This window comes from Macrotis lagotis, chromosome 1 (genome assembly GCF_037893015.1).
Source record: "Macrotis lagotis isolate mMagLag1 chromosome 1, bilby.v1.9.chrom.fasta, whole genome shotgun sequence".
NCBI lineage: Eukaryota > Metazoa > Chordata > Mammalia > Peramelemorphia > Peramelidae > Macrotis > Macrotis lagotis.
In genome coordinates this window covers 603954232-603976720 of record NC_133658.1, presented here as the reverse complement: position 1 = coordinate 603976720, position 22489 = coordinate 603954232, and the positions used below count along the sequence as shown (strand labels likewise).

General features: G+C 34.2%; 1 protein-coding gene across 2 annotated transcripts in view; it reads left to right on the top strand.

Moving 5' to 3' along the window:
- Nucleotides 1–22489, top strand: part of CNTNAP5 (contactin associated protein family member 5) — a 945272-nt gene that overhangs the window by 750824 nt on the left and 171959 nt on the right. For both annotated transcript variants that reach the window (XM_074214960.1, XM_074214961.1), the window contains exons 15-17: nucleotides 13398–13525; nucleotides 13772–13942; nucleotides 20844–21062. In XM_074214960.1, coding sequence (XP_074071061.1) covers nucleotides 13398–13525; nucleotides 13772–13942; nucleotides 20844–21062 — 518 coding nt within the window. The remainder of the gene's footprint in view (nucleotides 1–13397; nucleotides 13526–13771; nucleotides 13943–20843; nucleotides 21063–22489) is intronic.

Here is a 22489-nt window from a genome sequence, read left to right as displayed (position 1 = left end):
AGTCAGTCCAGCTTCTTCAATTCTCTCCCACTCCATTCAACTATCAAAATAACCTTATTAATAAACAAGTTTGACTGTGTTCTTTCACCCAATTTAGTAAAATCTGTTTATTCTCTATCAGTTCCAGTTTCAAATTTAAAACTCTTTGACCTTCCCAAGTTCTTTATAACCTGCCCGTTCCTAACTTTCTAGTATTGTTCTACCTTTCTTGTTGCATATCCTCTGTCATACAGTGATATCAGTCTCCTTATTGCTCACACAAAACAATCCAATACATTTCCTGACTCTGAATATGTTTTCTGCTTGTTCCCTAGGCCTAGTATTTTCTACCTTCATCTTTTTCTCATAGCTTGTTTGGATTCCTTTAAGTTTTGAGTATCTCCTGAAATGAGAGGTCTTTTCAGATTTTAAGTAGTAGTGCCTTCTGATTACTGACTATCTTAAAATAATCCTACCTATAGCATATTTGCAAAAGTGTTTTAATGTTGTTATTTCCCCCATTTCACTGGGTGCTAGGACATGAAAACAGAAGTCATACATAGAGGGACTTCCTTTCATCCCCAACTCTTTCTAAATGGTTATTGGTTGGTTGACTAATGTAGCAGAAATTTTTCAAATGTTATTGAATGAAGAAACTTGAGATAGGTATTGGAGAATGACAAATCAAAAGATGAAGATGAGTTCAGGCAGCACAATTATCTTTTATTACCTTTTTTATTTTTGCAAGACATTTGAGGTTAAATGACTTGCCCAAGGTCACACAGCTAAGTAAGTATTAAATATCTGAGGTTAGATTTGAACTCAGGGCCTCCTGACACCCAGGCAGATGTTCTATCCACTGCTCCACCTAACTGCCCCTACTTTATTTTTTGGTCTTTAGGTTTGCTGAAGTTTGTATTTAATGTTTCCTGGAGAAAATAACTCCCTACAGCCATGCTTTTGATTAATTCAAAATGCTTTCAATGTATTCCAATACACAAAAGGAACATTTCTAAGTGCAAAGATTTACAAACAGAAGGTGCCAATTTACCCGAGGCTCTATCAGTTTCATCTTCATAACTTGTTAGTGATTTTAAATTTTCCTTATTATTTTATGTAAATAATTGAAAATGAATGGATATTCAGGCATGATTCTGTACTTGAAATCTGAAAGAGTAAGATTTAAACACCAATGAGATATTTTGAAGCTCTTTGTCCTCCCTTCTTCTGCAGACAATTCCTTAAGACTTATCTGTTGAGTTATTGATGTTGTCTCTGTAGGGAGAAGTAATTTCCTGAGAGATTTAATCAAAGATTTTCAAATAACTTTGGTATGGTAAAAAGCTACCTCACTATGTCTCTTCCAAGTAATGTTCAGGAAAGCATTTGAGTAATTTCTAGAATTATAGGAAAATATAGATATTGTGGTTTTAAAAAATGACCTTCTGCTCTTCTTCCATTTTTTCATACTTTTAATATTTTCTCCAAAAGGATAGGAAAGGTACTATTTTCAAACAATGTTGATCAACTAGGAAAATATAAGGTATTGACAAATCATTGTAGTTGATGAGTGTGCTGAGTTCTCTGCACGAATTTATTTGTTGTTATGTTCATTCAAGCACTGAAGTAGGGTCTCACGTTCTCTGAATGTTTTGCTTCATTCTCTTAGATTGGCAATTCTTTTTTGTTAAACACTTCACTGGACATATTAGAGGAAGTAGAAGAGGGGAGGAAAAATTAAAGGGAATATCAAATGTCTTAAATGACCTATCAAAAGAAAGTAGAATGTGGTAGCATGACTTTATTTGAAAGAAAATTATCTTATGTCTTATACTGCACTTCAAGAAATTCTTTTTGACTCCTTACATTATGATGGGAACTGCCTTCAATTGTGAGAAGAAAATATGTACCCTTATAATTATTGGATGAGACATTACAAGTCATAAAAGAAATGAAAATATCCAAGTATGGAGACTCACCTGAGAGCAAAATGATCAATCAGATGATCCCTAAACACTTCATGGAACTGGGGGCATATAAATTGGAACTTGAAAGATAGGTAGTTTAAGTGGAGATATAAGAATCAAAAGGGCGTTGCAGAAAGAAAAATATAAATAAGATTCAGAGGATTGAAAGAAAGGGATAGCCTCTTAAAAGAGCAAGTATGGAATGGCTTAGTCACTGCTTACCATTGAACTGGTATTGTAGGAAAGAAAACGTTTGGAACATTTCTTCAGGTGCTGCTTCTGTGACATATTAGTTGTTTGACCCTCATCAAGATACTTAATGATCTACATATAAAGGTCAAGGAAAAACATCAAGTCAATCAAGAAAAAACAAGTTCTGTTTCACAGTTTGAAATGAGAACTAGAAACTCTAAATAGAAGTGAGACTTTAGAAATAGATTTGGGACTTTAAAAAAAAGTCATGGAAATGAGTGAAACATCAGAGGGAAAGAGTACAGAGAGAGAAAATAAGGGAAACCAGAAAAATCTTAAGGAATACTCACAGATAAAGCATACAAAAAGAATGAAGAGCTTGAGAAAGTGATCTAGAATGAGAAAGAATGAGCAGAGAATTAGAAGAATCTGGATCTTAGAAATAAAAGAGAACAGAATCTCAGAGAAAAAGAAAAAAATGTACAAATTTTAACTCCTCTTCATGAATTGTTCAAAAACTGGAAATAGATAAGATTCCAATCAAATACCAATCAGACTTGAGCTCAGTGGTGAGTGCATTATAATACTTAATTGGTTCTGTAATACCTTTGAGATGAATCCTATCAGCAAGAGTGCAGATTGTGGCTCACCTATAGCTTCTCATCCTCTGACAGTCTTATTCATGCTTTCTCTTAAACTGTCCCCAAGGCAGTGACCATCCCAATATGCTAGGGCTCTTACTCTAGGGCTCTTGACATTTCATCAATCCCAGTGGAATTTTTCAGTCAATAGTTAATGAGATTTACAAGGCCAGAACCAAGATGGTGGAACAGGGGAAGCACTCAGTCACTTTCTTTTAATATTTTCTTACAAGCAATTTTAAAATAAAGTCTCAAATAACAATCTGGAGTTATAAACCCCCCCCCCAAAAAAAAAGTTTAGGATGAGATATTTTTCCAAACCAAGAAAATTAGGAGATTTAAAGGAGATATCTATAACAAGGGGTACAGTTTGAACTGGATACTGTGTGAATGAAAGAATAGTGGTCAGACTAGAATTCAGCAAAAGTTTCAGGAGTTCTCAAGCCAGAGATGGTAAGGTGATTTGACTGGACAGAAAGAGATTTCATGGGACCCTTGGACTAGTAACTAGATGCAAAAACAAAAGCTGGCAATTAAAGAACCAATACCCATTGCTGGATTCAAGTTTAAGAATGGAGAAGAAAGCATTGGTGAAGAGCCTTGTTGCTTCTAGTAATTAATACTCACCTTTAGGGTCACACTAACTTCTAAACTACCCCAAACTTCTAAACTTAAAGAACTACTAGCTCTGAAAATAATTGTGCAAAAATGTCAGAATCTTAATATAGTTGCTTTAATTACCCTCCCTTTCCCTTTCTATGTCAGAAACAAGAACTTTAACAAAATTTAAAGTCAAAGAATAGGCTGAAAAATGAACAAACACCAAAAGAGGACATAACCATAGAAGACTACTAGAGTGATAGGAAAGATCAAGAAGAAAATCAGAAGACAATGAAGTCAAAATGGTTACCTCAAAGCAGTTCCTCAAAAGAAAAAAAAAAGATTAATTGGTCAGAAACCCCAAAAGAAGTCCTAAAAGAGCTAAAATTTATTTTAAAAATAAAATAATAGTGATAGAGAAAAAATTAGCTAAAGAAATGAGAATGACAAAAGAATATTATGAACAGACAAATAATAGTTTAATAAAAAAGATAACAATACCCTACAAAAACAGAATTAAGAAGTGATTTTTTAAAAAAGGTGCAACATTTTCCTTATGAAGATAATTTCTCAAAAAACAGAATTGGCCAAATGGAAAATGTACATGAGCTAAATAAAAAAAAAAATCCCTAAAAATTAAAATTAGGCAAGTGGAAGCTAATGACCCCAAGAGATATCAAGAAACACACAAAATTAAAAAAAATTAAAAAGCAGGAGAAAATGATTTTAAAAAATCTGATTAAAATGCCCTGTAAAAATAGAGCAATGGTAGATTATTTAAGAGTTATTGATACTATCTGAAAATTACAATCAAAGAAACAGTCTTGACATCATATTTTAATAAATTGTCAAGGAAAACTTCCTCATTATATGAGAACAAGAGCGTAAAAGAGAAATTGAAAGAAAGAACTAATCACCACTTGAAGAAACTCTAGAATGAAAATTCTCAGAAATTTTATAGCTAAATTCTGGTTCTCTCAGATTAAAAGAAAATTCTTCAGGGATGAAGAAAAAGCCTAAAACATGAAAATATTAAAATAAAAATGCAAAGCAGCTACTCTCAGCAATTCAGAAAGCTATTACAACTGTATTAGACTGGCTATGGACAGTGTTATCCCCATACAGAGGAAGAAAAACAAACACAACAAAACAAAACAACCCTTCAGAATCTGATGAACACTTTATAAAAATTATCTCTTATATATATATCTCTCTCTCCTAATTCTAATTCCTCATACCGAAAATGACTAATCTGTAAAAAACATGATTATAAAAAATATGTATGTACAATGCTAACATGACTGTTCAAGGGGAAAGGGGTGGGAAGGGAGGCTGGAAGGAAATTTTTTAACTTAAAAATATATATGCACATATGGATGAAAAAATAAAAGAATAAATAATAAAAAATAAAAAATATATTGGAAAGTTAAGAAGAGATGAGGATTTGGGGAATAAAATAATGAGTCTTACATGTCTATGCAACATATAATTCTAGTTGTTCAAGAGATATTTGGAGATGTAATAACAGAGATCCAATTAGATGTTAGGGCTAGATAAATAGATTTAAGCTCCATTGACATAGATAGAGATGATCCTTGAATCCATGTTAACTGAATAGGTCAGAATTATAGACTCTGAAGCATGAAGTTCTAGGGCAGATCACTGGGGAATACTCACAGTTAACATTTGACCAATATGAAAATCCGACAAGAGAAATAGAAAGAGTGATGAGACAGGTATGGGGAAAACCAGGAAAAGATAGGATCACAGAAGCCTATAGAAAAAATACAAAGGAATAGAAAGTAACCAATAGTGTCAAATTCTAAAGAAAGGTTAAGATAGATGAGGACTGAACAAAAGTCCTTTGAGTGTTATAATTAAGATGTTAATAACTTTGGAGAGGACAGTTTTGATTGAATGATGGGGTCAAACCTCCAATTGAAGAGAGTTAAGAAAGAGAGAAAAGAACATGGAAGTTATCTGTTATAGATAGCCTTCTCAAAGAATTTAGCAATAAAAGGAGAGAGAGATACAGGCTCATCCTTGGAATCAATGGATCAAGTGAAGGTTTTCTGAGCACAAAGGAGAAAGACAGATTTATAGGTAGAAAGAATGAATGGAGGTCAATAAAATTAACATTTCTTATTAGCCCTTAAGACCCTTTCATTAGTTCAGTTATATAAAGAGAACAGTATTTATTTTAGTCAACTAACAATCCTTTAAGAATAGACTGATAGACTGAGGGCGGCTAGGTGGCACAGTGGAGGGTGGCTAGGTGGCACAGTGGATAAGCACTGGCCCTGGAGTCAGGAGTACCTGGGTTCAAATCCAGTCTCAGACACTTAATAATTAATTACCTAGCCTTGTGGTCTTGGGCAAGCCACTTAAGCCCATTGCCTTGCAAAAAAAAAAACAACCTAAAAAAAAGAATAGACTGATAGAGACTTCCAGCCAAGATGGCAGAGAGAAGACAGACACAGTTCTCAAGTCTCCTTGATCTTTCCCAACTATGTTATGAAACAAACCTCTTAACAGAAATCTGACCCACAAAACCCAGAAAGAAAAGCCAGGAGAAAGAACATTTACCTCAGGATTTGTCTCCTGAAGCCATAGGTGAGTCCAGGCACAGAGGGAGGATCAGCCTTGGATCAGCCTGATTAGGGCTAGATTGGAGGCCCAGGTGCCTGAGGGCCCCAGTGCAGGACCTGCTGGATCAGTGGTGGGGCTAGCCCGTAGGGGCTTGGGTCTACTAGGGAGCAGAGGCACTGGTGTTGGTGCTGACCTTCTGGAGCTTGTGGACAGGGCTGAGTGGCAGGGGAGGGGGGATTCCACTGCCAGAGAGCTGAAGACTACACCCCTGGGCTCCTGGGGTCTGAGGAACTCTGAGTCCACACCTCCATTGCAGCTGCGTCTTCTTCCCAGAACAAACACAAACACAGACACAGACTACTTCTGTCCAGGCACAGGTGTGTGGGCAGAAGAACCAGCCCAGCTGACAATAGGGAGAGGGATGACCTCACCCCAGGGTAAAGCCCACCATTGACTGAAGGCAAAAGGATTTAACAGCTTCAATGGCTCCCTTCAGACTGAGGGAGAAGGTCCTCAATCAAAGTCACAGACACTCCAGAGAAAGCAGCCACCACTTCCTACTGGCCAGCCAGAGAAATTGCACCTAGTGGGTAAAGCCTCTAGGGATCCCAACACCAAACCTCTGTGAACCAGCCCCTCCCCAACTCCAGGTCTTAGCAAAATGAAAAAAGGTCAGTGGAAAGGTGGATCCATAGAAAAATTCTTGAAAGGAAAAGACCCTAATTCAGAGAGACCTAGAACCTCTGAGGAGAATATGATCTGGTCTCCAGCACAGAAAGATTCCTTGAAGAAATAAGGTAAGAGTTTAAAAATCAAATGGAAAATTTGGAAAATGAAACCCAAGAGAAGATTAACACTTTGCAACAAGAAAACAAATCATTAGAAAATACAATTGGACAAATACAAAATTAGAATAATTCAGATCTTCAACTGGACAAATACAAAATGAGAATAAATCTCTCCAATCCTCAATTGGACAAATGCAAAATGAGAATAATTCTCTCAAATCCTCAATTGGGCAAATGCAAAAAGAAAATAATTCTCTCAAAACCTTAATTGTTCAAATGGAAAGCTCTTTCAAATATAGAATTGACCAACTGGAAAAGAAGTTGGAAAAAAGTAAATGAAGAAAACTACTCTCTAAAAAAGAAGAATTGAGTCTGTGGAAACTGATGGACAAATAGGCAAATATCAACTGCTCATGGATAGGTAGAGCTAATATAATGAAAATGACAATTTTACCAAAACTAAACTACCTGTTTAGTGCCCTACCAATCAAAATTCCAAAATATTACTTTAATGAGTTAGAAAAAGTTGTAATTAAATTCATATGGAGAAATAAAAAGAAGAGAATTTCCAGGGATTTAATGAAAAAAAAGTGCAAAAGAAGGGGGATTAGCCCTACCTGATCTAAAATTATATTATAAAGCATCAGTTATCAAAACTGTTTGGTATTAGCTAAGAAATAGAGTGGGGTACCAGTGGAATAGACTAGGTGCGTAGCAGGAGACGATTATAGTAATCTGTTGTTTGATACACCCAAAGAGTCTAGCTATTGGGATAAAAACTCTCTCTTTGATAAAAACTGCTAGGAAACTTGTAAGTTAGTATGGAAGAGACTTAGATTAGACCAACACCTCACACCCTTTACCAAGATATGATCCAAATGGATACAGGCTTTAGACATAAAAAAACAATACTATAAGCAAATTAGAAGATCAAGGACTAGTTTACCTGTCAGATCTATGGAAAGGGGAACAGTTTATGACTAAGGAAGAGATGGAGAACATCACTAAAAACCAACTAGATGATTTCGATTACATTAAATTAAAAAGCTTTTGCACAGATAAAACCACTGTAACCAAAATCAAGAGAAATGTAGTAAATTGGGAAACAATCTTTACAACTAATGATTATGACAAAGGACTCACTTCTGAAATATACAGAGAACTGAGTCATATTTTTTTTTTAAAAAAAAAGCCATTCCCCAGTTGACAAATGGTCAAAGGATATGCAAAGGTAATTTACAGATGAGGAGATCAAAGTAATCCATAGCCATATGAAAAATTGCTCTAAATCATTAATTACTAGAGAAATACAAATTAAAGCTTCCCTGAGTTACTACCTTGTACCTCTCAGACTGGCCAATATGACCAGAAAAGATAATGATCATTGTTGGAAGGGTTGTGGGAAATCTGGGACACTATTACATTGTTGTTGGAGCTGTGAACTCATCCAGCCTTTTTTGGAGAGAAATTTGGAACTATGCCCAAAGGGCAACAAAAATGAGCGTACCTTTTGATCCAGCAGTACCACTGCTGGGCCTATCCCCTGAAGAGATGATGAAAAAGGGTAAAAATATCACTTGTAAAAAAATATTCATAGCAGCCCTGTTTGTGGTGGCAAAGAATTGGAAATCAAGTAAATGTCCTTCAATTGGGGAATGGCTTAGCAAACTGTGGTATATATATGTCATGGAACACTATTGTTCTATTGGAAACCAGGAGGGACTGGAATTCAGGGAAGCCTGTAGGGATTTGCATGAACTGATGCTGAATGAGATGAGCAGAACCAGAAAAACACTTTATACCTTAACAGCAACATGAGGGTGATGATCAACCTTGATGGATTTGCTCATTCCCTCAGTGCAACAATCAGGAACAATTTTGGGCTGTTTGCAAAGGAGAGTGCCATATGTATCCAAAGAAAGAGCTGTGGAGTTTGAACAAAGTTCAAGGACTATTCCCTTTAATTTAGGGAAAAAGAACAGATATCTTATTATCTGATCTTGTTATCTCTTATATTTTTTGTTTCTTCCTTAAGAATATGATTTCTCTCTTATCACACTCAATTTGGATCAATGTATAACACAGAAACAAAATAAAGACGGACAAATTGCTTTCTTTGTGGGGTGGAGTGGGGGAGAGAAGTAAGATTGGGGGAAAACTGTAAAACTCAAATACAATCTTTAATAAAAAATTTTTAAAAAATAATAGACTGATAATAAATGGTTTGTTTGGTGTTTTGGTGAGGACAGAAAATATTCAGCACTTTGATGAAACTGTATAGGGTCTTTCCGACATCCAATATTGTACCTACAAAACTTTTATCACCAATTAAATATGTTTGGATGTTGTCCCTTCTACTCGCAAGTCAAATTAAGCTCCGTCATTTCTTGATGTGGCACCTTGAGAATTTGTAAATATTCTTGATAAAAACATTTTTCTAGTACAGCAACCACAGGAAAAAAAAACAGGTTTTCATTTTCAAATGTGTATTTAATTCACATTGATATAACTCACTTCACAGAAATGAATTTGAAGCATTTTTTCTACCATTTCATAAATATTCCGATACTTAGAACATTTTAATGTCATCACATATTCTAAACTAGAGAAAATCAAATTCATGAAGAAAACATGACAAAATACATGTGAAATTAATTGCTTAGGAATGATCAGATTTTAGAATCTTCATTTTGCTTTAAAAAGAAGGATTGAAGGTGAAAAAACTTGAAAAACTTACACTTCCAATTTTTGGATTGTGATCCTTTTTTTTTCCTTGATTTTTCTTGAGCTTGTTCTCTCAGGATTTTGTTTGAGAAACCTGAATTTGTATGATTCTAGGAATGGATTGTATGTTATTTTTTGAAATCTTTTTTTGAATAAAACTTAGTATACCACCAGCAACAATAATTTGTATTTATTTTTGCCTTAAGGTTTAAATACACTTGACATGTATCATTATCTCATTTGATTCTGACAATAAACCTATTGGGTGGGTGTTAGTATTATATAATTTTACAGAGAAAAAAAAAGATAAGTTAAAGGCTTTGCCCAGGGACACAAAACAGAAGATGTGGTTTGGGACACAACGCAGGAGATGCAATTTCATATAGAAATGAGATTTCAGCTCATGTGTTCTGATACTGAGACCAACCTCTTTCAACCATCCTGCCTGCATTTCATGTGACTGATTTGCATTCTTATATTGTTGTTCAGTCATTTCCAGGCATGTCCAACTCTCCATGATTCCATTTGGGTTTATCTTGGTAGAGATATTGCTGTGATATAACATTTCCTCCTCTAGTTCACTTTACAGATGAGGTAAACAGGGTTAAGAGATTTACCCAGGCTCACACAGCCTAAGAGTGTGAAATCAGATTTGAACTCAGAAAGATGAGTCTTCTGGATTGTAGATCTAGTTCTCTATCCTCTGCATCACCTACCAGTCCATAATTCTTAAGTATACTACATATAAAAATGTATCTATTTGTGCTCCTCAGAGCTTTGGAAAAATCAGAGACAAGAATCTTTAAAATTAGTCAGCTATACTATGAAAAAGGAATGGAAGTTTACTGGAGAAATCAAAAATTGCCCTAAATATCTTTTAAAAAGAAGTCCTGAAAGCCAATTTTCTATCATCAGGTTTCAATTTACTTTGCAGCTCCCTACTAAAACAGAGCAATCTACCCTCAATATGTGTGCCAGTCTTTGCCAAACTCACTTGACTTGCCCTCAGGTCCCATGCTAAGCTGAAAGCTATGTCTCTGATTATGCCCATTCATAAAGACATTTAAAGGGAAGTGAGATGAGTCAATATGGTAAAACAGAAGGAATACTGCATTTGGAGATAGAGTCACTGGGTTTACATTCCTACTGTGCCATTGTGGCAAACTGTGCCATCTGTGTGACTGCAGGCAAGTCATTTGTCATCTCAGTGGATCCCCAAACCCTTCTTGAAGTATTTCAAGATTAAGAGTTTTAGATAATATTATCATTAAGGTCTATAAGGACTCTATTTCATTAGGTTGAAGATCTGAGGTTAATTCCTATCACTATAAAAATAAAAATTAATCTGATGAAAATTCATATTTATCAAGCCAGAGGAGATAATCATGGCTAGTCTAAGTAATAGTTAAAAATGTTTAGGCAACAAGGAATGGAAAAAATTAATCTCAAGAATATGAATCTGAAGTCCTTGGGGAAATCAAGATAATCAGAATAAATTATTCCATTGAAGTTGATGTTATTCAGTGACCATTAGTTAGTGCTTTAACCTTTCTGTACCTGATTCTCACCATATGCCTAATGAGGTAAAAGGATAATTTTCTACAGAGTAATTTTCAAGTTGTCAAATACCAGGGAATATTTCAGCAAATTAGGTAATGGTTTATAAAATCTAAAAAAGTATTTTGACCATTCCTTCTGAATGGCTTCAGCTTGATTCATTAAAATCAATAGTTGAGAACTCTGAAGTCAAGTCATTCACATTACTTAGTTGGGCCTTGAAACATAAAAAAATGTCAAAATGGAAAGAAAAAATATAACATTTACTAGGAATAAGTTTCAGTATATTAGGTTACAAATAAAATGGAGATTTCACGATCAAAGAGAAGCAAGACAGAATATTGTGTAGTGTTTTTAAAAAGTTGCAGTTGCAAGGTAGATTGTATTGCTACCAAAAGTCTCTAAAGATCTTCTACTGTACTTTTATGGCTCCTATTCAATTTATCACCAACTCTAAGTAACTAGTCAAATGGATCTCACTAAAGTTTGACACGTCATGAACAATTAAGCTTCTTGAAGAATTTCAATATTCTTGATAAATGCTATTGCTAACCAATGATCAAATAGAAATTATTTACTTCAGTCAGCAGTAACTTGGATTTCCCTTTTGGGAAAGGGATATGCAACATTGTATAATATTTCCAAGCACTCTTCCCCTGCAGTCTGGAAACTCTGAGACTGGACAAATAAGAAACTCATCAAATTGGAATTGGAAGGAACCTTACATCAAATCTGATCCAACTCTGTTATTAAGCATGTGGAGAGGGATATACTCACCAAGCTGGTTGCTGGCAGATCCTGGAACTATTTCATTTTCCTAGTCCATATCCTTACGCCATTTCTAGTTCAGTGTGTCTCCTATTAAACCATATGGATCATTTATCTTCTTTCCACTCAATTTCTTTATCTATACACTGAGAAAATAGTAGATTTCTTCTGTTATTCTTTCTAATAATAAAGTTGTGAAATTATGTGAGATCTTAGATTTGCATTAATATCAATTGTTCCAACTTCAATTAATGAACTCTCCCAGGGAAACTATGAATTAGTAGATTGGAACTAACCTCTAGTTTTGATTTTTCTATGTGATTTCAGATATGTTTCTTGATTTCTGCATGTGTCTTTGTGTGTGTGTGTGTGTGTGTGTGTGTGTGTGTGTGTGTATGTATATAAAGTAAGTCAAAGACTTTTTCTCATTTTTTCAAGTAAAATTGCTTGACTGTGATACATGTTGCTCAAGATAAGAATCTCTACATATATATGTCCCTAAACTCATTCACAATTTAAGTGATCATTACTTATTATCTCCTTTATTAGAAATACTTTACATTCTTAGAGGAAATACTGATTAAAATTTAAAATGGACATTGAAAAAACAGATCATGTGGAAGGATATCAGAGGTCTAGTTAAAATCACATATTTTACAGATAAGAAAGACCCCAGGATTTCTTTAAAAATTTATTTTTTTTAATAAGACAATGGGTTTAAGTGAATTGCCCAAGGTCATACAACTAGATAATTATTAAGTGTTTGAGGCTGTATTTGAATTCAGGTCCTCCTGACTTCAGGACCAGTGTTCTATCCACTACACCACCCAGTGGCTCCAGCCCCATGAATTTAAATTATTTTTCCAAGGTAGTGAACTACCATAAAACTCTAAAGCAGCAAGTTTTCATTTTACATGACAAAGGCTAATGGGTAAGGGAACTGTATAAACAATGGTAATTTTCACTGTGTGATAAGCATTTTTTTTAAAATACAAAAGCATGACTATTCCTTCCAGAGTTTTTTAAAGAAAAAGATTAAATATAGAAAAGAAAATCTAACTAAGGTACATCTCAACAAAAGACAAAAGCAATAATTAGGGTTCAGAACTGTTTAAAACCTGTTGGCAGTTGTCTGAAATGGGCCTTTGGAGTTATTGGAAGGAGAATTTGTTCTACTGGCAATGAGGTAGTTACTGAGATAGCAGATCCCTTTACAGAACAAGGGAAGTGATCTTTAATCCAGCATTACTTTCAACTGTTTAAATCGATATCTGTATGGGTGCAGGTGGTCTGTTAAGTCTTTTCAGTAGTTATAATCCCTGAAATCTTTCTGTCTTTCAGAAAGCACAGTTAGCAAAAATGGAAATCTGCTTATATTTGGATATTGGTATTAGATTTTAAGATTTAAGTTCTCATGTTTTGTAAGATTCTTAGACTGCTAATGAAATGGGGGAAGGGCTGTTCTTCATGCCTGTCCACCTGCCTTCAGGTTCAGAGAATATATTGGAAGAGCAGGATACTGAAAAGTTTCTAGACAGCCTTGATAAAAATTAAAAATAAAAGACATTTGTTCTGTATTTATTTTTTTTTAGGACAAATGATACTGGCCTTCTTTCCTTCAAAGACCACTTGCCTGTCACCCAGATAGTTATCACTGATACCAACAGATCAAATTCAGAAGCTGCCTGGAGAATTGGCCCATTACGTTGCTATGGCGACCGTGAGTAATAAACCAAAAGACTTTTGGTTCATGTTATATAAGTATGAGATGCTTCCACTTCATTCATATGCTTGCTCTCCCTTGCCCTCCTAGGCCCTTCTCAGCTCTGAACCTTCACTTGCTTTACTTGCCTAGTGTCTCTCAAATCCCCTTCCACAATAAGGAACCCTGGTAAAAGATTTTATAGTTCATTCCATACAACCATTGCCTTCCATAACAATGAAGTATGTTTGTTTCCCCCCCCAGGTCATTTTTGGAATGCAGCCTCATTTAATACAGAAGCTTCTTACCTTCACTTCCCAACCTTGCATGCAGAGTTCAGTGCTGATATTTCATTCTTTTTCAAAACCACGGCTTTGTCTGGCATCTTCTTGGAAAATCTGGGCATTAAAGACTTCATTCGACTGGAAATAAGCTGTAAGTGACTATATTTAGGAATTTGACATGTATGACACACCTGAAAGGGGCAATGACTTGACTAAAAACCTCTTTGGGCTTTAGTCAGTTTAACTCTCTGGGCTTTTAATTTCTTTATCTTTAGAAATGGGGAATTGAAGTACACTGCCTATAAGATCTCTTTGATAAACATTTTTTAATGAATCACCTACCACTCAATAACATTCCACTGAGAAAGCATTACAAAGTGTAAACTTCACTTTCATAGGTATAGCTCACTTTTTCAAAGGGATGCTATAAAGCTATGCTCCATGATGTACCTATCATTATTTTAATATTTGCTTTAATGTTCATATGCTTTAATGTAGAATATATGCTCATATGCTTTAATATAGAATACATGTAATTGTATTCTTGGAGACTGTAACAAACAATGGCAAGGTCCTGCTATGGAAGAAAAAAATGAGTTTATGTCTGACAACTGAATTTTTGTTTCTAATCTGAGGACCAAGCTCAATAATTGCTGGAAGAGGATTTTTAAGCCAAAATTACTTGGAAGCTACAATAAAAATCTGGGTAGATGGTGGAAACTGTCCACTGTCAGAGAAATCACAAATTTTGAATTAGATATAAAGATTGATTCCACTTTTTATTTTGCTTATTTCTGTTTTGGCCTTGTGGTCTGAAATTTTTCTCAAAAGAAGATCTATTTTCCACCACCATGACTTGTAATCTCAGGTTTGCAGCTCATGGTCATTACCCATTAGCCCTTGCCTGTTTAGTTGCAACCTTGTTTGCAGGGAGCTTTTGCTATTTCACCTTTGTACCCTCTAGTTTATAAATAGTTATTTCTTCTCTTTCTAGTACCCAATTTAATGCCCTTGCACTGTCAGATTGAATTAATTGACTGGGTTGCATCAATGACCTAATTGTATAAAATATGTTGACAGTGTAAATAGTGTTTAAGCAAAATATATTTTGAAATTTGATAGCTCCACTCCTATTCTCTTCCCCTCTTGCCTATGCCGACTACTCCTGATGATTCCATAGATCTTTTGCTAAAAAAAGAGATGCAATCCCAACACAACGCACATAAGGAAAGAGATCATCTTAACTGGCATATTTAACCTCTTTTTACTTCAATGATGCTAGGTATTAATGAAAGGAAGCAATTGTGGCTTTGGATGTGAAATAGGAACCTTCAATTTCAAGTCTGATGAGTACTGAAAACATGGAACTGAATACCAACCATTTCATAATATGGCTATAATAACCTTAACATAAAATTTCATAAATTCATACCCCACAGTCATTTTATTCATTAACAGAGTGGTAAATGTCATGGTGCATTATCCCAAGGTAATGAGGTATGATTTAGTGTTAATTGCACATCTAAGTCCCATTTGTTTGTACATTGTGACAGGGTTTTTTAAAAGTGGATTAATTTCAGATGTGGCAGATCATTGAAATAGAGAGCTAATTGTTTAATGGAAGCAGTATACCATAGGGCAAATACTTTTAAAATAAGTATTTATGTAAATATTGAGATGTCTCAAGATCATTTTGCTTTCTACTCCCCTTCCCCCAAATCTTAGGTTCCTCTTTAACGTATCACCATATTGCATCTTGCTGCCAGATGGAATTTTCTGCCTAAAGGGTTCATAGCAAGGAACTTCAACAGACCAGCTGCTTAGGAGGGAAATGGCCTTTTAAACAGATGCAAAGACTCAGAATAACTTTTTCCCCTCTCCCTATAGAGTGTTTCTCCCTTAACAATCTGAGCAACAGCTTCCAAACTTGATACATACAATTTGTTGGACAGGAAACAACAGGTTTCTATGAATTTTTCAATCCATTGACTTCTGGGTCATTTCCAACTAGCACATTTGGATCTAGTAGTATCGGAATTATTGAGCATTTTTTGAAAAAGGAGATACTTCATTATGTCCTCTAAGCTTAATGAATGTTTTTGAAGTAGTAAAGAAAGTCTAGTTATCTATCAAAAATGTTTTAACTGTTTTGGAAACTTGTTTACTATAGTTGTGAATATAGCAAAATAACAGATATTTGATAAGTACAAAGAACTTGCAACTTTTTTTGAACTGGAATTCTGCTTTAGAATGTTCTTGGACTATCAGAGGACTATGAACATTCCCTTTTTTCTAAGTTGCTCTTCAGGATGCATTGTGACTCTATCTAAATATTTCATGAGATAAAAGGATGTATGTATCAAAATAAGCTGAAAGGGAGAAAGGAACATATCCAACAAGTCATCTATCAGTCTACAGTTAAATATGCAATCACTCACTAAAGAAGTATTTCTTAAATAACAGGTACTGTTCTAGCCATTTGAGAAACACACACAGACACAAATCCCTGTCCATTTTATATCTGTGATATTGGTAGACTGATATGCTTAAGGTTCTAAATGTTAGAAACAGTTATCCCAGACAACACTGCTGAATTTGAGATGAGCCAAATGTACATTTTCTTAACATAGCCAGCAAATAAAGTTTTAGAACAAGAAGGAACCTTAGAAATTATCTAATCTAATATTTTCATTTTCTATTCATAAAACTCAAGGACTATTGAATTATGACTTTCCCAATCACCTATCGAGTTGGTGGTTCATCTTTCATTAGAATCCAAATTTCCAGTCTCCAGCAAATACCTGTCCCCATTTTTACCATAGCACCTCTTTAAGACCTGATAGCTATGACTTTTTGTTCATCTCCCAAATAAATAGAAAAAAACTCCTCTTATACAGAAATTCAGAGAATACTAGACCTTGAAGAGAACATAGAGGTCAGGAAGTTTAACTTACTTGTGCTACAGATGAATAATATACAAACCACTTAACACAGAGAGATGTATGGGACTTTAGTTAAATGACTCACCCAAGACACTAGATATAACTTAATTGGTATTGTTATATCAGTTAATACATATTAAAATATAGCATATGTATTTAACTGTTTTTATCAATCTATCTAATTAGAGATTATTATGTTCTAGATGGTATAAATGGGTGGGGAGATAGTTGAAACAATTGAAAACTATTTACATGATAGTTATTCCAAACCTATTGACCTTAACTTCCTAAAAATATTTTAAATTTTTTGAGTGCATGAGTTTGGCTTACACATGTATTTGTGGCATCCTCCTTAATGTCAAGCACAGACCAATAAATAATTGTTAATTTGATTTAATATAAAATGAGATTTTTTATGTTTAAGCATTTTATTGCTATGAATATCTTCATACTAATAAAGAATAAACTAAATACATAAAATTGATATGAAGGGGATGGGTGCAAGGAAAACTTAATAGTACCTAGCCTAACTTTACAGAGAGGTATATATTACAAATTATTTACCAGTCATTCCATAGTTTTTTTGCCATTTGATCTCAAGTAAAAGTGTTAACCCTCTGAACAGTCATTACTAATTTCTTGATTGAATCCTAGAAGTTGAGTATAAGTACCAACATCCTGTAGAGCAAGTACAGTAATAGTATTATTGATCACTTTTAGTTTTCATGAAAATATGCATTTGCCAATCATCCATTTTCCTTTATCCAGGCTTAATTTCTTATATTCTTGAATCTATGAGTCCATGATGATTTAATATCAATAAGACCATAAATAAAAGTAGAGAAGTAGTTCACATTTGGTAGAAAATTATGATACCCAAGATTTATTTTCCCAGATCAAGAGTTGGTACCCAAGTACTGGGAGATATAGGAATCAAAATTTTAGCTTTTCTCCTGATTTTATTTTCCACCTGATAATGCTGTCAACTGTGTCACAAATTTGTTTTTGAATATAGTGTTATAAGAAAAAGAGGAAAGGCTATTTGTAGGGAAGGAAATGCATATGGAAATTAGTTTTAGAGACTTCAAGTATGTAAACACCATATCTTCCATTTTCACATTTGACTAAAATGAAATTACTTCATTCTTTTCTTTCTCCCTCCCTCCCACCCCATCTCTTTCTCTCTCATTTACCTATCTCAAACTATAGGAGCCACTCATTCCCTGATCTAACTGCAGATCAGATTGGAAGAATTGTCTGTTCAGTTTCTGAACTCAGTCATTTCACCTCATTTTAGGCAACCATGTACCCCTCCCCCTTTCCCTCGGGTCTTCACTATAGAGTGTTATTAGGTTCGAGATTTGCTCTAGACCTATTAACTCTCAAGCTCAAGTAATCCACCGTGCTTAACCTCCCTAGTAGAAGGCACTAGAAGGCATATACCTAGCTCTACTCTGTTTAGTTATAAAGGGGGGGGGTTATATAATTGGTACAATACAGAAGAAATTCAACCAAACATATACAGTTACAACCAGTTTTTTCCTTCCAAGTGAATTTCATATTACCTCTCTTGTTGTATAAATTATTATCATTTCAGGTATTGTAGAAAAAGCACTCAACTTGGAGTGAAAAGGCCCATTGTTAATTCTGTCTCACTCACTTATTTTGTGTCCTTGGATAAGTTCCTTTACTCCTTCCAAATCATAATGCCTCATTTCTCAATAAATATATTGAACCTGTTAAACACCAGGATATCTTCCAAACTTTCAGATTCTTTTTGTTTGTTGCTGTGGGATGGGGGTGGGGGGATAAGTTGCTGGAGAACTTGAGTAGATTCTTTCATCATCTAATACCTTTTTTTCCTTTTTTGCTTTTCTCTTCTGATTTGTATTAGGGAATTGTTAAATAAAATGTTAACTTCAATATACTTTGCCTTACTTTTCCAATAATAATAATAATAATAATTTGTTTAAAAGGAAAGAGATTAAATATTTAAAAAATAAGTTGAAAATGAATAAAGTACCTAGCACTGAAAAAATTGGCTCTTAAGATTGCTAATCCACTATTAGTAATTTATTTTTGAAGACTGAAGATAATGGCTCAGGGGTTATAGAACTAAAGATGAAAAATGTTGTAGTGATATGTATAAGGTTAAAGATTTAAACTCATATGACCTTAGAAAGCTATGGAATATAATCCCTCAATTTTACAAATGGGGAAATAGAAGCCTCAAGAAATTAAGCCTGTTCTTACACAAGTAATAAGAAGCAGAAGTGGATTTTAGATTTTCTCATTCTAAAACCAGTGTCCCATTTACTATACCACTTTGGCATTGAAGGGAAGAAGACGATATATGCAAATCATAGAAAAATCATCTTAGCTTCAATTCCTAGTAAAATTCTCCTATGTGTTATAAAAGAAATGTATAGTGAATATCTGGAAGATAAACTTGTAATAATAAAAGCTAATATAAATTCAACAAGAAGAGTTTATTTCAAAAGATCTTTTGCTTTCCTTATGATCAAACTATTAAATTAGTAGGTATAACATCTAAATTTAAGCAAAACAGTAAAAAACTTTCATTCCTTCTCATAAAATTATTACTTATAATATGATATAATCATGTTTCAGATGGGTTAAATTACTAGACCTCAAGAAAGGTCATTAATCATCTAAAGGTAACCATGAAAGAACAGAATTCTCCAAATTTTTGTGCTTGTATTTATGCTATTTAACATTTTTCCATTTTCTTGGATAAAGAGATGGATCATATTCTATTAGGTTTTAATATTCAATATAGCCAGGAAGGCTAGGCAACTAATTGAACAGTAGAGTCAGAAGTTTGAAAAAATCTTTATTGAAAGATTATAACATTGTTTAAAATATATGAAGATGAAATTCAAAGGAAATTATAATAAAATGTTAAACTTGATTTAACACCTTTTTTCACAATAAAGATGGGAGTAGAATGAATAGCTTACAGTTCAGGTGAAAAGATCTATGGTTCTTGGTGGATAAGGAGCTTCCTATATGTGTGATGTGATCTCCAGAAATCTACTAAGATATTTTTTTAAAATAGAGAGGCATAGTGATAACTCTACTACCTCCTGACCTATTAGGACCAGATCTAAAGCATTGTATAATTTCCAGTTTTTAGAAAGAACATCAATATTTTTGATAGTGTTCAAAGGAGAGTGAACAAGATTTTGACAGACTTTCATTTTAAATTATATAAAATTTGGTTGAAACAACTGGGAAAGTTTATAATTAGGACAGAAGGAGGAGGAATCAGATTTACCATGTGTGGTCCCAGAGTATACAAAAAATAGCAAAGGGTGAATTTTTACAAAAAAAGGAAAGTAAGGGAACATATGCTAACAATTAGAACTATGTAAAAATGGAATGAAAATTGTAGTTTATATGTCACTAGAGTTCTTCAAGCAAATAGAGAATAACCATATGTCAGGGATATTATAAAGTAGATTTTTCATCCAGTATGAATATAGCTAGATGGCCTGTGAATTTCCTTCCAGCTTTGAGAGTTCATTATTCAGCTGCACAGAAATACTTAAAAGAGAATCACAGTTTTCTTCAATTATTTAAAAGAATGCCAGATTAGACATATTTTGCTTTACTCTAGAGAGCAAATCTAAAAGCAATGAATAGAATCTACAGAAGCATATTTCAGAACAAAATGAGGGGGGGAAAAAACTTCCTAGAGTGAAATAGACTGCTTTCCAAAGTAATGGATTCCCCTTCTCCATGGGGTCTTCAAATACATGATAGCAGTATGACTTTGAGCAAAGCACTGAACCTCTATCAATCTCAATTTCTTCACCAATAAAAAGGAGATTATACCAGCACATACTTTCACAGGATTGTTTTGAATTCATCTGTTTAAGCACTCAAAAAGTCTTAAAAGTGATATGTAAATGATTGTTATTTATTCTGAATAACCACTCACTGAGGATACAGTTGAAGGAATTTCTGTTTTGAAATGAGCTTGAAAAGTTGACTTCATATGAGACACTGCAGTTCTCTGATATTCTTCTTTTCAAATATTGATTATGTGCTCTAATAGTCTTTTATATTTCCCATTTTCTGTTACAGCTCCTTCAGAAATCACTTTTGCTATTGATGTTGGAAATGGCCCCACGGAGCTCACAATCCTTTCTCCATCCCCTCTGAATGACAACCAATGGCATTTTGTCCGGGCTGAAAGAAATCTCAAACAGACTTTGCTCCAGGTGGATGATCTTCCAGTAAAGATATTGGAGACACAAGAAGAGGGGCACTTTCGATTGCAGCTAAACAGTCTATTATTTGTAGGTAGGGAACGTATTTCAAGAAGTCTTAAAATAACAATATAAAATAGGTTCAATTTCCTAAGACCAAGAATATGACCACTAAATATCAAAGTCCAAATTAAGAGAAAAATTGATTTATTCTGAAGCTTCTAAAATCCAACCAAAATTCAAAGCACTTTTAAAAATTAGCAAAAGATCCAGTGCAATTACCTGTCCAAGTGTCTTAATGCATTATCCAAATCTGACCCAAATACAGGAATTATTTGACACTATTGTGAAATTTGTTTAGAATTCTAAGATTTGTACATTCTTTATTTCACCAGTTTTTTCATCATTTTTTCTACCTTAACTTGGCCTTGGGGAAGAACTTGCATATTTATTCATTCTCATTTTTGTGTAAGTAAGTTTAAGTGAATGCATTACTTCTACCAAAGTTACCTGTATCTTATAGTTCTCTTGTTTTTAAGTACGGAATGTGGTAGGTGATAATTGTTTGACGTGGGTTGAATTGGTCCATGAAGGGAGCAAAGATTTGGCTTCTTTGCTTCCCGAAATCTAAAAGTAAGCCTCTGAGGAGCTGATAAATTAAAAAAAGATTTACATATGAACATATGCACTCTCTACAACCTTTGGCATCATTCATCACACTCTCTTATTTTATACCATCTTCTTGGTTTTCAGGTCATCATTATCTTGTTTCATATCTGACTGCTTCTGCTTAGTTTCCTTTACCAGATCTTCATCCAGATTATGCCTTCTAATTCAAATTTTCTCTTGTTTTTTGTTTGTTTTCATTTTGGGGTTTTTTTTTTCAAGGCAATGTGGTTAATTTTTGTCCAGTGTCACACAGTTAAATAATTATTAAGTATCTGAGGTCAGATTTGAAGTCAGGTCCTCCTGACTTCAGGGCCAGTGCTCTATCTACTATGCCAATAGCTAGGCGGTGTAGTGGATGGAGCACTGGTCTAGTAGTCAAAAGGACAGGAGTTCAAATCCATACCACATTTACTGTGTGACCTTGGGCAAGTCACTTAAGCCTGATTGCCTCACATTCAGGGCCATTGCCAGTCATTCTGATACATAACTGGTTACTGGACCCAGATGTCTCTGTAAGAGAAAGTGAGACTGCTAACTTAGCATATCACCCCATCACTCAAATCCATATCATGTGCTTGTCATAGCATCACCTCCCTGATGTTATGTTCTTCTTCAAGAATGAAGGACAAAAAGAAAACAAAGCAAATAAAAAAAAAAGACCCTTCTAATTGTATGTGTCCCACAGATTTCTGTCCTCTGCCCTCTTCCTTCCCTGTCCCCCCCCCAACTTCACTAGATGATTTTATCAGTTTCTGTGAATTTAATTAAAAACTTTATCCTGATGATTTTCAAGTCTCTCTTTCAAATATCTGGATACTTTTTGGATATTTTAAATTCAGTATGTCCAAAATA